At 41.3% G+C, this 14843-nt stretch overlaps 2 protein-coding genes across 2 annotated transcripts in view; both read right to left on the bottom strand.

Moving 5' to 3' along the window:
- The window catches only part of LOC139473564 (synaptotagmin-7-like), a 422936-nt gene that overhangs the window by 393844 nt on the left and 14249 nt on the right, over positions 1-14843 (bottom strand). The gene's annotated exons all lie outside the window — the stretch shown is intronic.
- Positions 10215-10685, bottom strand: LOC139475459 (uncharacterized). The gene has a single exon (XM_071258667.1). The coding sequence runs from the start codon at positions 10683-10685 to the stop codon at positions 10215-10217; it is 471 nt and encodes a 156-aa protein (XP_071114768.1).

Here is a 14843-nt window from a genome sequence, read left to right as displayed (position 1 = left end):
CAAAGTAACTGTCTTTTTGAAGGCCATACTTGTCTGTATAGTTGACATTCCCATATGTGTCAGACAAAGTAACTGTCTTTTTGAAGGCAATAATTGTCTGTATAGTTGACATTCCCATATGTGTCAGACAAAGTAACTGTCTTTTTGAAGGCAATAATTGTCTGTATAGTTGACATTCCCATATGTGTCAGACAAAGTAACTGTCTTTTTGAAGGCCATACTTGTCTGTATAGTTGACATTCCCATACGTGTCAGACAAAGTAACTGTCTTTTTGAAGGCCATACTTGTCTGTATAGTTGACATTCCCATACGTGTCAGACAAAGTAACTGTCTTTTTGAAGGCCATACTTGTCTGTATAGTTGACATTCCCATATGTGTCAGACAAAGTAACTGTCTTTTCGAAGGCCATACTTGTCTGTATAGTTGACATTCCCATATGTGTCAGACAAAGTTACTGTCTTTTTGAAGGCCATACTTGTCTGTATAGTTGACATTCCCATATGTGTCAGACAAAGTAACTGTCTTTTCGAAGGCCATACTTGTCTGTATAGTTGACATTCCCATATGTGTCAGACAAAGTAACTGTATTTGTGATAGCCAGAATTGTTTTTATTGTTGAAATTCCCATACGTGTTGGACAAAAACAGTAATTGTCTTTGCGGTTGTCATATGCAGACAGCATATACTTTGTACTCTAATATCGCCAATTCGGATAGGATAACTTGATGTGTCTTCGATGGTCGCCGGTAAACGGTTTTACAGTAGCTACACACTTTGTGTAGCTTTCCTATGCTTTGATGTTCCACATGTTCCAGCATTACAACATGCAGGGCATATCGATATCATTTCCATGTGCCTGAATACATGTCCTACAATCTATCATTTAGGAGATAAATATTTCGTTTTGTAAGATTTGCGTGATGTTATGCTGAATGGATGTACGGAAATTTCATTTGAACACGACGCCGTAAGGCGGAGTGTTCAAATGAAAAATTTCCGTACATCCATTCAGCATAACATCACGCAAATCTTACAAAACGAAATATTTATCGACATTGTAACATGAACGTTAATTAAATCGATATTTAGGAGGAACTAATTTACTGAGCGCATGACACAACAAACCTGTCGTTAGTAATACGTCTCCTCGTGCTCACCTTCGAAAAGATGCATGATATGGGGTGCCGCGAAACCGATCAATGGTTTCGAGGTACTCCAATAATGAGGGTCCATTTTACGAAAGGGGTGGTCACATGTTCAAGCTCATTTCTCAGAAAATAAACAAACAACAGGAAATATCACAAATTCAATTCTTTATCACAGTTCCTCATCTTACTTGTAATTTGTAGTTAAGCGTAACTATGAAATACAAATAATCAAAATTAGAAAAGACGTACATACTGTTTGGCCCCTGTACAAGATAGTGTCAAATCGCCTGAAACTGAGGTGGTGACAAGAGACGTCAAACGTGCGAAATTTCAGACATGCAGCTTATCTGGGATTGAAAAAAGTTGTTTACTGTTACAGTGGAATAACATATGTGAGAGAGGCCGTGGAAATTAGCAGAAGAATTAACCTGGAAATCACTCACGGGAGCAGTGGACAGTGGCAGGATATTTGTATCTATGACAGGTACCAAATTACGTTCGTTAGCGAGCTGCTCCTGTCTCTGAAAAATGTTCGAATAATGTCGTTTTTGAGACGAGCACGAGTCAATGGAATACGACTTCAACGATTCATCGGATTTGTGGCCGGTAATTCTGCAAATCTCGCGATTCAATACCTGCGTTTGACAGTAAAGTGACGGCAGTTTGCAGTGTGAAATTCCCGGTCTTGGATAATGTTTATGCTGCGCTCAAATGGCGGCCCCCTGATGTGCCTGTGTATGGCAGCACGCAACCCAACAAAACTCGATTTTGAGTAAAGTTCTCCCTCAGCATTTCTGACTTCGGCATAAAAGAACCTCAGTCTCTCATTCAGTTGAAAAGCAGGAAGCTCTTCGAGCGTGGGTTCAAAACCTCGGAAACCAAGCCATTCTGGAAGTGAAAAGATTGCCGTGTTCAGGGTACAAATGTGACGGTAAGTGGGAGTATTTCGTTATTATTACGGTGTCGTGTTTAAATGAAATTTCCGTATATCCATTTAGTATAACATATCTCAAATCTTACAAAACGAAATATTTAATTTATGTTAAGATTTTGGTCAATCTCGTTATATTATTGCCAATTTTTGCGATGACACATTGGTCACGCTTTACATTGCTATTATGGCAATGGTGTAAGGGAGGTAACTCTCGCTGATGTTGATCGAATCTGCGTAGGAATTTTTTTTTATTTGTTTATGTATTCTTTTATGTTTCAATGGCTTACGTCGAAATATTTTAACTCCCAGTAGATTTGGAGAGGTTCCTATCCACGATGTCCTGTACTGCTTTTGTATCAAGGGACGCGAAGCGGTGACTGGACGCTTGAACTTTGGGCTCTACGGAAACGCTGGCTGTATTTCCTAGTTCGGGGGCCATCTCAGAACGGTTTTCAGCTTCAACAGCTTTTTGTGGGTTATAATAAGAACAAAATTAGGTGGATGTATGAAAGTCATTATAGAGTTGCAATAAATGTTTTTTACTCTGTTAAAAATTGATTTTGTTTTGTTTTTTCCTTTGGCCAAGCCCAAGAAAATTACATTATTTATGATTATGATTTTGTAATTAATGGAAAAAGGTAAATTTCATTTACCTTCAAATTCTTGTATTATCTCAGAAAATGTCTCGTCGCCCCATTCACTCAATATTTCATCGAAATCTCCGATGTGGAAGTCAGGGTAAATTTCCATCTGTTTCTCCATGTTGATGATTTCAAAAATAGTTCCATTAATTAATGTATACATACACGGTGATGAGACCCCAAAAATTCAGCGATGTTATGCTCATTCGACAACACTTTTTAACCAATCAGATCAGGGAACATACCTACATTTATGTTACAATTCTCCGTATACATATTTAAAGACTGCAATCATGGTTAAAGCATCCACTTTTTTCACAGTTTCAACCTGTTCTGGGATATATTCCCACGCAGTGGACGTGTCTTGGCTTCCAGAATCTCGGTTCCGGATAAAATGGTAAACCTATTCAGTAAAAATCAATGAAGAATTCTCAGAACAAATGAGATTAGATAAGAAAATTATTGGCAAGGATACTCCAAATATGTCATATGTGACATAATTCTACAGATTTCGTATCGTATGTCACTTGTAAATAATGTTATTTCGACAAAGAAGAATATACAGCAAAAGGGCCTTCTCTTTGATTATCATCCAAGTCCTTCTATATAGACACATTAGATTCGGGTTGGCATTTATTTCGAAAACATGCAGCTGATGCCGTCGGGGTTTTCATAAAAAAACCCATTGTTCATGTATAGAATAATTTACTTCCATCAAAGTCATCAATATGTTCAGCGAACTCCTTGCTTCCATGTGCAATGCATATGTAGACAACAACAATAGCACACCATTACGTGTCTCGAGCTTGATCGGATCTGTTCGCGAAAAGGCATCATGTCAAATCTAACAAAGTCATTTCAGAACTGATGTATGTGGCAATTTTGAAATGCTTTAACAGTTACTGAAAGGCAATCGATTTTCCTACTGGGAGATAGAACATGGATGTCTCGTTATATTTGCACAAATGTCATTTTCACAATCTGGTGAACTGCTTTCCTTGTGTTTGGTGTCACTGCTTTAAGCGTATTAGCATATAAAAGACTTGGGTGTTGGGTGTTTGGCAGAGCTTGAAATAAACAGGGGACAATGTGCAAAACTGACACATAAAACAAGTATTTTTTCTGGAACAGTCTTCTTTACTGTGGTCATGACAGTGGACGCAGGGAAAGTGCGCAGGTTTTGTAGACCTATGGGACATCGAGCTCGGGTTTTGCCAGTAACCAGCGACCACTTTAACTACCAGGCTAGATACCCTTTCATTAATTTCATTGTTTAAACAATCCATTTTCTAATGCATTTTTGTTGTTACTCCACTGCGACTGTCTAACAATTGTGAAGGTCCTGGCCGAGATGGAATAACCATACAGGAGAGGATATATTGCTCTATCCGGCTGCATTCGAAACTTATTATTTAAAAAGAAGTACAAAAAAACCCGAAACGACTCCAAACTTGAACTAAAAGAACGAGGAACCCTGCGCGCTTAACAACATCCCAGGGATTCCAAAGCATGGGACACAGAGGACACATGGGATACAGAGGACATAGGGGACATCAAACACGGGTCTTCAGCATGACGTGCCAACATTGTCACTACTAGGTTACAGCCACACTTGGGGCTTCTAATGTATTCTGACACAGGGGACATCAAACACGGGTCTTCAGCATGACGAGCCAACATTGTAACTACTAGATTACAACCACACTTGGGGCTTCTAATGTATTCTGGACAGAGGACATCAAACACGGGTCTTCAGCATGACGTGCCAACATTGTAACTACTAGGTTACAGCCACACTTGGGGCTTCTGATGTATTCTGGACAGAGGACATCAAACACGGGTCTTCAGGATGACGAGCCAACATTGTAACTACTAGGTTACAACCACACTTGGGGCTTCTAATGTATTCTGACACAGAGGACATCAAACACGGATCTTCAGCATGACGTACCAACATTGTAACTACTAAGTTACAGCCCCACTTGGGGCTTCTAATGTATTCTGACACAGAGGACATCAAACACGGATCTTCAGCATGACGTGCCAACATTGTAACTACTAGGTTACAACCACACTTGGGGCTTCTGAATGTATTCTGAATTTAACAAAATGCAAAGTGGACTTTGGTCAAACATTCATCTCATGGTCATAACGTCTTTCAAAACTCATAACTAAACAAATCGCCTGTGTTAATTCCAGATTCAAAACCAATCCAGTGAAACACAAATGCACTATTAAGTATTAGATTAATGTAACATGATGCAAACCAGAATATGATATAATCATTCATACATAAAAATGTGAATTTAGAGGATAGAAGCTACTTTTCTAAAGGAAACGTTAACTCCAGCCACATATTTCATATTCATTGAACGCCCTTCTAAAACCAATGATTAAGTTCTTCTATTTCGTTTAGTGCTCGTGTCATGATCAGCATCAAACATAAAGATTTGCATACATTGTCATGGATTGACACTACCATGTTTCTCAGGATTGATTATAATACCATACTTAGACACATAACCCAGTAAACATGCCACTTTTGTTGAAAGATATGTGAATTAAATTCTTATTTGCATGTGTTTCTATCAACATATAGCATTTAGGATTTCCATTGATAGATATTAGCGTTGCTTTGGGTGATAATGGTTAGGGAGTTCAGACTATAAACTGCATTTAAAAAACTACAGGTTTTCAAAAATCGTTAATGGAAATTCTTTCAGAAATATCAATACTCGAATGAAATCAACCGTCCATTTGTCAATTTCCCGCGAGACTCATGATCACTTCCTGGTCCTTGCAATAGTTTTATTCACGTTCAGTCCACGGCGTAAACCAGTGAGACAGACTGGTTTTCACTCTAGTGATTAGAAAAGTGCTACAGACTGGGTATCGGTCTAGTGACTGGAACAGTACGACGGACTGGGCAACAATCAAGCGTAAAACAAGTGCGACAGACTGGTCATCAGTCTAGTGGTTAGAACAGTGCTAAAGACTGGGTATCAGTCTAGTTGCTGGAACGGTGCGACAGACTGGGCAGCAATCAAGCGTAAAACAAGTGTGACAGACTGATCATCATTCTAGTGGTTAGAACAGTGCTAAAGACTGGGTATCTGTCTAGCTGCTGGAACATTGCGACAGACTGGTCATCAGTCTAGCGGGTAGAACAGTGCGACAGACTGGGTATCAGTCTAATGGCTGGAACATTGCGACAGACTGGTCATCAATCTATCGGATAGAATGGTGCATCGGTCCAGGCCACAAGTGCAACCGATTTAATTTTAATCAAAAGCGTGAACAGTGCTAGACTAGGTATTTGTTAAACAATTAATCTTTCATTTCTGTGGTGAAGATAATTTAGATTTAAATTGCACTGCTGATAGTTTCTTTTGTCTCTTTGGATACATGTTTGTCTGTCACATTCAACAAATGAGTCACGAGACGAACACAGAAATGTCGACCTTGCAATTCGAAATATCTCTAAGTTAATACAACATACCCAATGCTATGTGACCGAGACGTAACCGCATCCCAGATATCTATTCTGGGCGGGTGACAGGCGATGAGACTGGGATCCATCACCCCGAGAGCAAAAGAATCCATGGAGTGGAAACACTTTGGGTACAAAACCAAGACGATGAAAGCAATGACCACCTTCTTTTGGAACATCGTAGCCATAACAAGACTCAATTATTTACCACTATCAATTATATATATTATTAGGGCAGCGTTTTGCGCGAGTCTATGAAAGGGAAGTGTCATGGCTGCACTATGGGACGTTTGATAGGAGTTTCAACCTCATCCACCTAATACAACCTAGTAATTCCGCCTGCTTTCAAATGTTACAACAAAGAACCCAGTAATTAAGAAGACCAGGAATTGGTTGCTGCTGTGATTTTGGTTGGTTAGTTGGTTTGTTATTTAACGCCACACTCAGCAATATTCCAGCTATATGACGGCGGTCTGTAAATAATCGAATCTGGACCAGGCAATACAGTGATTTATATCATGAGCATCGATCCATGCAATTGGGATCGATGACATGCATCAACCAAGTCGGACAACCAGACCACCCGATCCCGTTAGTCGCCTCTTACGACAAGCATAGTCGCCTTGCTGCTGTGAAGGGCTGGTTGACAGACCAGAAGTTGACCGTTTACAAAACAGGGATGATTGAGGAGAGACGGAACTTCCTCAAGGGGAATGTGTTACAGTTCTAGGTATGCTAAGTTCAAAACGTTTTGATGCCACATCGTACACCTTTGAGTCTTTGTGAAAGTGATCGAATAAATAAAGAGTGAGATTTTCCACATACATGTATTGTTCACACAAAACATAACCATAATCAACACTGAACAACAATTGCTTTAAATGTGTTACCTAATTATTTTTCCCGTTATTGTATTACATCATTTTTTATTAAGTTTATAAAAAATCTTGATCAATAATTTTAATCAGAACTTAATAACCTAAATGCATGACTATATGGACTGACAAATGGACTTTCGTAATATAAAAGCCTCGGGGGATCCTTAACTATTTTCTAGTTGTATAAAAAACGAATATAAAGCTTAATCATCCTATTGTTATTCTCTGAGATGAATGTCTCTTCCAGCTGAACTGACATAAATGCATACTACCAGCAGGGTCTCCTGGTGATATGTCTGGAGCTGATTGAGACACTATGGACGTGGTCGTTGCGGGGGCGTGGGTATAGTCGAGACCAAGCAATATATCTCAATTTGTCCGAAGCAAATAATATTTGTTTTATACCTAAATGCATTACGAAGGGTATGGCCAGGATGCACAGATTTATTTTGAATAAAGCTCTGTTGTCTGTACACATGTGTTGGACGCATGGATGGGATCGAAAGTGGCAGGAAGTGACGGTAATGTGTTTGTGGTTGTCAAACATGATGGTAACGGAATTTAACCTAAAAGTGTGTACTTTGTGACAATGCACCAGTGGATAAGTTAAGGTGAGGTGATTTACTACTCGAAGACACTGAACACTATAGAAGTGTGGGAATATAATCTAGTGGCAAACATGAGCGAGCAGGGCACCTCTTCCTGACTTAATAGGCTCTTCTTATTCATCCATGTTAAGGAAGCTTATTTTATTCATTTGTTATACTGCGTGTAGTTGGACTACAGACTGCGTTATAGTGCTACTGGTTGTTTGGGAACGATTCCTGACAAAGGGATCAAGTCCTGGTTCAGGGCATGGTCTAGCGCGTGGATCAGTGCTGGGGTCTGGGGTTAGGGTCAGTGCTGAGGTATTGGTTAAAATCAGGGTTGTGGTCACGTCTAAGATCAGAATTTGGACCAGGGTGTTGATCAGGTTGGGGATCAGGGCGAAGCAGTGGGATGGGACCAGGGCTTAACTATAGGGTGAGATCATGACACAAATGATAACGTGCTTGGGTTAGGGTTGGGATCGGAGTTGGCGTCAGTGCTGGGGTCAGTGTTGAGATCAGGGTTTGAATCAACGGTTGGCTCAAGGCGTAGATCAGGGGAGAGATCATGATTGGAATCCGGGTTTGGATCATGATCACTGCTAGGATCGGGGCTGAGGAAAGGAACGGGATCAGGGCTGAGATTAGGGTTGAGATTAGGGCTGATTTGTATACCGCATAAATACCGCCCTGAGATCAGGGCTGAGGAAAGGAACGGGATCAGGGCTGAGATTTGGGTTGAGATTAGGGCTGATTTGTATACCGCATAAATACCGCCCTGAGATCTGGACTGAGGAAAGGAACGAGATCAGGGCTGAGATATCAATGGAGAAAAAAGGTGAAATCAGGATTTGGATCAGGGCTTGGATCGCGGCTTGAAACAATGATTGTGTGAGTGAATATTGTTTTACGCTGCAGTCAGCAATATGTAAGATATGTTATGGCGACCTGCAACAAAGTGCCATGGGAACAGAAGGGTAACAAATCGTGCAACAAACAACAAATCGGGTCATGATGACACACGATCTGCCAGATCGATTGTAACCAAACCAATGCTTATTAATCGACTCTTCAACCAGCAGGAATACTGATGACCTGTATGTCCCTGAGTCCCAGGTGGAGCGACATGTAAGTACATGTTGTATACCATTTGAATGGCACGAGAAAAGGTTACCATCAAAGAGCATGCCTATGTTAGTCACATACATGGAAAATCAATGTTTTGTTTCGCTATAATGTAGACACATGCTCTCCGTGAAGTTTAAACCAGATAATGGGTCCACTAGGAGTCAGTCTCCCGAAAGCACACCGTATTGTCTTGGGAAATTATCCAGTAGCGTCACGGAAGAAACAATCAATACGATGCACTTCAAAAGAAAGTAACTTAATGCGTGATGTACGTTCTTCTGACATGGCAACATGACACACATGCTTTACAACCACATGTGCAATACCCAGTAACAGAGGTTACAGGCACCACATTCAACAGTGGTGTCTTGGGGTCGTGTTGTAGGCGAGTGTTTGTGGGTACAGTTTTAAGCAATATTCATCAACGTACTAGTGAGTGAGTATCGTTTTACGCCTTGTTAGCAATGTTCCAGCAATATCACGACGGGGCACAAATGAAATGGGCTTCATACATGTGAGGAATCGAACCCGGGCATTCGGCGTGACGAGCGAACGCTTTAAGCACTAAGCTACCCCATTGCCCCCATCTACGTAAATGCTATATCACGGCGCCTGTACATCATGGAGCTGATGCCTGGCTTTAACCAGCGATTGCAGTATGGTTTGACGCCATAGACGAAAACGGTGGAACTCCGAATCCCGGCCCACACCGCATAAAATCCTAGCCCACACCTCATGCAATCTCTATCACAAGAATCCCTGCCCATACCATACCTGCCAATACCGCATAGAATCCCTGCCCATACCATCCCTGCCCACACCGCATAGAATCCCTGCCCACACCGCATAGAATCCCTGCCCACGCCGCATAGAATCCCTGCCCACACCGTATAGAATCCCTGCCCATACCGCATAGAATCCCTGCCCATACCGTATAGAATCCCTGCCCACACCGCGACAAAACGTCAGACTACTAATGACAGCGACAGAGAAACAAATGATCTATAATTGTCCTCACAACACTCAAAGTGCACAAAACGCCCCCGACCAAACAACACAACCCTGATAACGGGCGGAATCGACAGTAAAGGAGTCATGGGATACGTTTGTTTGTTTTGTTTGTTGTTTAACGCCGCTCTCAGGACTATTCTAGCTTTATGACGACGGTCTGTAAATAATTGAGTAAGGTGTTTTTGGTGTTTGGTCAAGTGAAGTCAGTGAAAACTTTCTTTTTCCCGGTAGTTTAGTCCTTTAGCTTTTCATCTATTAACTGCTCTAAAGAAGTGTTTGTTTGTTTGTTGTATGCTTGTCGAAAGAAGCGACTAACGGGATCGGGTGGTCAGGCTCGCTGACTTGGTTGATGCGTCATCCATCCCAATTGCGTGGATCCATGCTCATGATATTAATCACTGGATTATCTGGTGAACTTCTCTAATGCAGTTTGGCGCCAGTCGTTCTCCCTTTCGTCGAAAAACTCGAACTCTGCCATCGTTCCTGAACAGACAGAAACGACTTTCATCTGTAAAGAGCACTCTCGCCCAGTCACGTCGCTGCCACCGACGTACAGTTCGTGCCCATTGCAGTCTGCGTTGACGGTGTAGACGGGTCAAGGCCATTCCATAGAAGGGTCGGTAGGCTCGTATACCATACCGTCTGCTGATGGCATGCCCTAGTGCTGTTGATGTCGCCGTCACACATCTGTTTCGGAGGTGAATCTGCCGGATGTAGCGGTCTTCGGCCGGTGTTGTCACTCTCGGTCTTCCCGATCTTGGCCGGTCTTGAGTCTGTCCTGTCTGTTGGTAGCGGATTATCAACTTGCTGATGGTGGTCTGGGAGCAGTTGAAGGTTCTGGCTATCTGATGCTGAGTAGCCCCCATATTGGCCATACCGATCGCTCTGTCTCGTTGCGCTTGTGTAAGTCTGGGCATATTCTTGGTGGTTGTTATCTTACTGAATGCCTGTTCTGTCCAACGTCGGTATTTATGCCACAATCACGAACGTGCATTTGGACCAATCATGTCTCAAAATCACGTTTTGCACGTTTTCAACAATGCAGGATTTGGAAAGCTGCGTTCGAAAATCTGCGTTGTGGTTGTGGTCATGTTGCATTTGGGCGAATGTTTTCTGCGGGTGTTCAATCCTGTACCAGCTTTCTTGCCTTTAATACAACTATTTTTAAAGTGAAAAACTTCCCTTAGCCCGGTAGTTTATATCAGTGTTCCACTTATCAAGACTAGTAGCAAAGACATAATCATACCGGATAATAGTAATATGCTATTAATATTCACTTGGCAGAACAACGCGGTCTCCTCTTGGAAGGCAGCACTTGAGTGACGCAACAACGTGGAAATAGTGGCGTATTACATATAGCTGGAATATTGCTGAGTGCGGCGTTAAACAACAAACCAACCAACCAATCCAACTGAACGTGCTAAGTGACGGAGATATATTGAGATCCTGTTGAGTCCGGAAGTGGAGTCAACGCGCTCCAAAGGAGCCAGTGAATTCCTGTCTTACATTCAACTGCCACAACAATTACAAGACGTCATCATAATGGCTTTACTGTGCAGTATGAATTTACCGAGCACGATCGCGTGCTGAAAATGTCCTCGCTATACAGTCGACCTCGGTATAGTAGGTTTTTATTTGATTAAAACATATAAAATTAATGCGCAATGACTCTTTATATGTCGGTAAAACACTCCTCGGTATTGGCTGGGATTAAACAACAGGTTGCAATGACTAGGCTGGTAACACATTTTGGTTCGGGTTGCAGAGACCCGACAAGTAAACCCTTGGGCTTCCGGTAGTAAACACAGGTCATTAAAACCTCCGCCCTCGGTTTCACTGACCCTGTGCCTGCTACCCTTACATTCTACAATCTCAACCAAAACGAAGGAGTAGTGTTTTACCCTTAACGTACGAAAGCCTGGTGTCATTTTGGTAGCACAAACATATATATCGAATTTTTTCGTTATTTCAGTTTTTTGTTTATTTTCCCGAAATTCGATTTATATTTTATATATTTTCAAATATTTTCTCGTTATTTCAAGGTTATTTAACAAAATCGAAAGTTCATATTTGTTCTCGTTATTTCAATTATTTTCTCCAATTTACCACTTGTTTTACTTCGAATATTTTTTCGTCATTTTAAGTTTATTTCAAAAACTCGAAATTTCTAGAAAATAATTGAAATAACGAGAACATTAATCGAAATTTCGAGTTTTTGAGAAAAGAAAGTAGCTACAAATACTCCCTATTTCGAGAAACTAATTGAAATAACGAGAAAATGATAAAAAAAACGAGAAAGGACTCGAAATTTCGAGAAAATAATTGAAATAACGAGAAATTTCGATTATAAAGAATAAATGCTACAAAAGTGGCACCATCACGCGTTCGTATTTACGCAACCCATACATCAAGCTTTTATTATTTATAAAGCCCAAAGGCAGTTAAACAGAAAACACAGAAACCCACCTGTGAATATTCTATGGAAATATGTACAAACAAGTAACCAATATTCTCAGACAAACGCGCTTAGATAATCTTCTGGAGACATTTACGTAATATGATTTGGTTCTATATCCCCTGGATTTCGATCCGTAATAACGGACGCCAGCATATGACCTCTTGGACTTTGTGGGGGACGATCTGGAGGAATTTGATTCGCTCTTGCCGATTCTTGGTTGTGATCGATAAAGAAGGTCTACATGAAGACATGGAGATAAGATATCGAGTCCCCACCAAATGTGATTATTAAGCCTTCGTGTGACGTTTCATTTTATGGAAGCGAAACTCTGATGGAATTGAGTGTATTACTGAGATCCCACGCGACAATGTCTGGTTTAACTTTTTCAGACTCATCTCAAAAGTTTCGTTCACAGTTATTATAAATATTTAGTGTCCACTTGGTTGGAACGAAATTGAAAGCAGTGAAATCAGAGGGGACAGACACTGAGAGGCGGATGGGATGTATTTTAGTGATTTGGGTTTAGCACACCTTTGATTATTAATTCATTTCTACCAATGTTTGTCAGACTAATATTGGAGGACACAGGAACGCAGCTCATAGTCGTTTATCACGTCTGTAAAAAACACGAACACTGGTATGTATCGAGGATTCAAACCCAAGTAAAAAGGATCTGGACACGCATAAGGGACATAATTCTGCACAACGCATTGCACAAGCTCCGTCCCAGCGCGTGACACCTTCGTTACACTCTCGATAACATCGCTGCCACCAGTGTGGGCGCGGTCATTACAAGAATCATGAAATTTGGCCTCCAACCCCAAATGTAGTAACGTTCATACTTTTGTTTATGTCTTTGGGAATGCTATCATAGTGAATTTTGAAAAGGTTTACGACTGACCATGTTTTCCAGATGAATTTACTTTGTTGTTTGTATAATCAGATTGGTTCGAGATTGCAGACTAATGGAAAATGAACCAACTTCTCCCTTACATTCTTACTATATCAATAACATGAGAGTTTTAATGAGATAGAAATTCAAATTGACAAACAAAGAAAATAATTTAGCAGCGGTAAGTGTATTCGGCGTCACGACTATCGTCACTTGTTTTGTGACATAACGGTTGCGAGTTCAACTCTGAAGCATGGTTGGGGCCACCTATCACTGTGGGGAGTTTTGACTGGTGGCAGCGATTGTATAGAGAGCTCCGCGAACGGACTATCGCCTTGAGGAGCTTGCGCATTGCAGTGACTGCATCTACTGGTATGGGGAACCCGTGGCCCTCGCCACTATGTGATCATCGTAGTTTATTCTGCCCATGGTACAGCCACATCAGATACATTAGTCTTGTATGCACATTGTTATAGTGATATGTTCTTCCTAAGTCTCATAAATATACACTGTAAGATTCACGACAGTTCAACATTAGCAATGGACATAGAATACATTAAATATATGCTCAGTAGGATTTGCTTCTGTAAGGAATGGAACATATGAACACAGTTCCTGTTGACTTCTTCATATGAGGAATATGAGAAATATATCATGGTATTTTCGAAGTACTGCGCTCTTCGATCCTCATAAATTGAGATCTGTGGGGGGCAGTCGGACAGGGTAGCCTAGTGGTTAAAGGGTTCGCTAGTCACGCCGAAGACCCAGGTTCGATTCCCAACATGGGTATATGTGTGAAGCCCATTTCTGGTGTCCCCCGCGTGATATTGCTGGAATATTGATAAAAGCGGCGTAAAACCATACTCACTCACTCAGATCTGTGCATACTGTCATGGTGAATTTACGGAATCTCTTATGATCAGGGGGTATGGGACCCTTGTTTAGTTATGGACTCAGGAACATATTATCAATTAGTGAATGAGTGAGTTGGGTTTAACGTCGCTTTTAACAGTATTCCAGTTATATCAAGGCGTGTCAGCTTAATGTGGGAGGAAAGCCCGAAGTGATGCAGGTCTCAGACGTTTACCACTTCGGTGAAACCCACGAGCACGGGTACGATGCTGACAAAGCTAGAAACATAATCGGGGGCGAACCGGCATTCGCACCTACAATCATAGGTGTCTGGCATGCCCAAGGGACGAAACTCAGCACAGCGAATCGCGGCGCCTTAGACGACTGGGCCACCCGTGCCCCTATTATCAACAAGAGTTTGTGAACACCAGTCAAAGATTTGTCTTTGTTATTATATTACAACTTACTGAAGCTGTTCTTGAGGTCAGTTAATAATGAGCATTATTTTATTTACATTTAACAAGGAAACAATATCCCCTGATTTTGTAAAAACGTGGAATCATATCGTAATAAGGATGCCAAAGAAGAAGTCAAAGATTGTCGGTGGAGTGAGGAGTACGACGAGAGCAGTGCACGTTATCCAGGGGAGACATCCGTGTGTTGCAGTTTAACGCCAAGAGTTTACACTATGATGGTTCAAAACTACTCATCACAATCATTATTTGAACGTGTGATGATTGTGATGCGGAATTACCGAACCATCTCAGTGTGTATTCTCTGGCTGCAGTGTTCAGCAGCAACACACGGAAACGTCCCCTGGCC

Source organism: Haliotis cracherodii, unplaced genomic scaffold (genome assembly GCF_022045235.1).
Source record: "Haliotis cracherodii isolate W230 unplaced genomic scaffold, xgHalCrac1.p SCAF_3, whole genome shotgun sequence".
NCBI classification, from domain to species: Eukaryota; Metazoa; Mollusca; class Gastropoda; order Lepetellida; family Haliotidae; genus Haliotis; species Haliotis cracherodii.
This window is presented reverse-complemented; position numbering and strand designations above follow the sequence as displayed.

What these genes read in the sequence shown, in the direction of transcription:
- LOC139475459 (XM_071258667.1), bottom strand. Translation starts at nt 10,685, where the DNA reads ATGGGGGCTACTCAGCATCAGATAGCCAGAACCTTCAACTGCTCCCAG.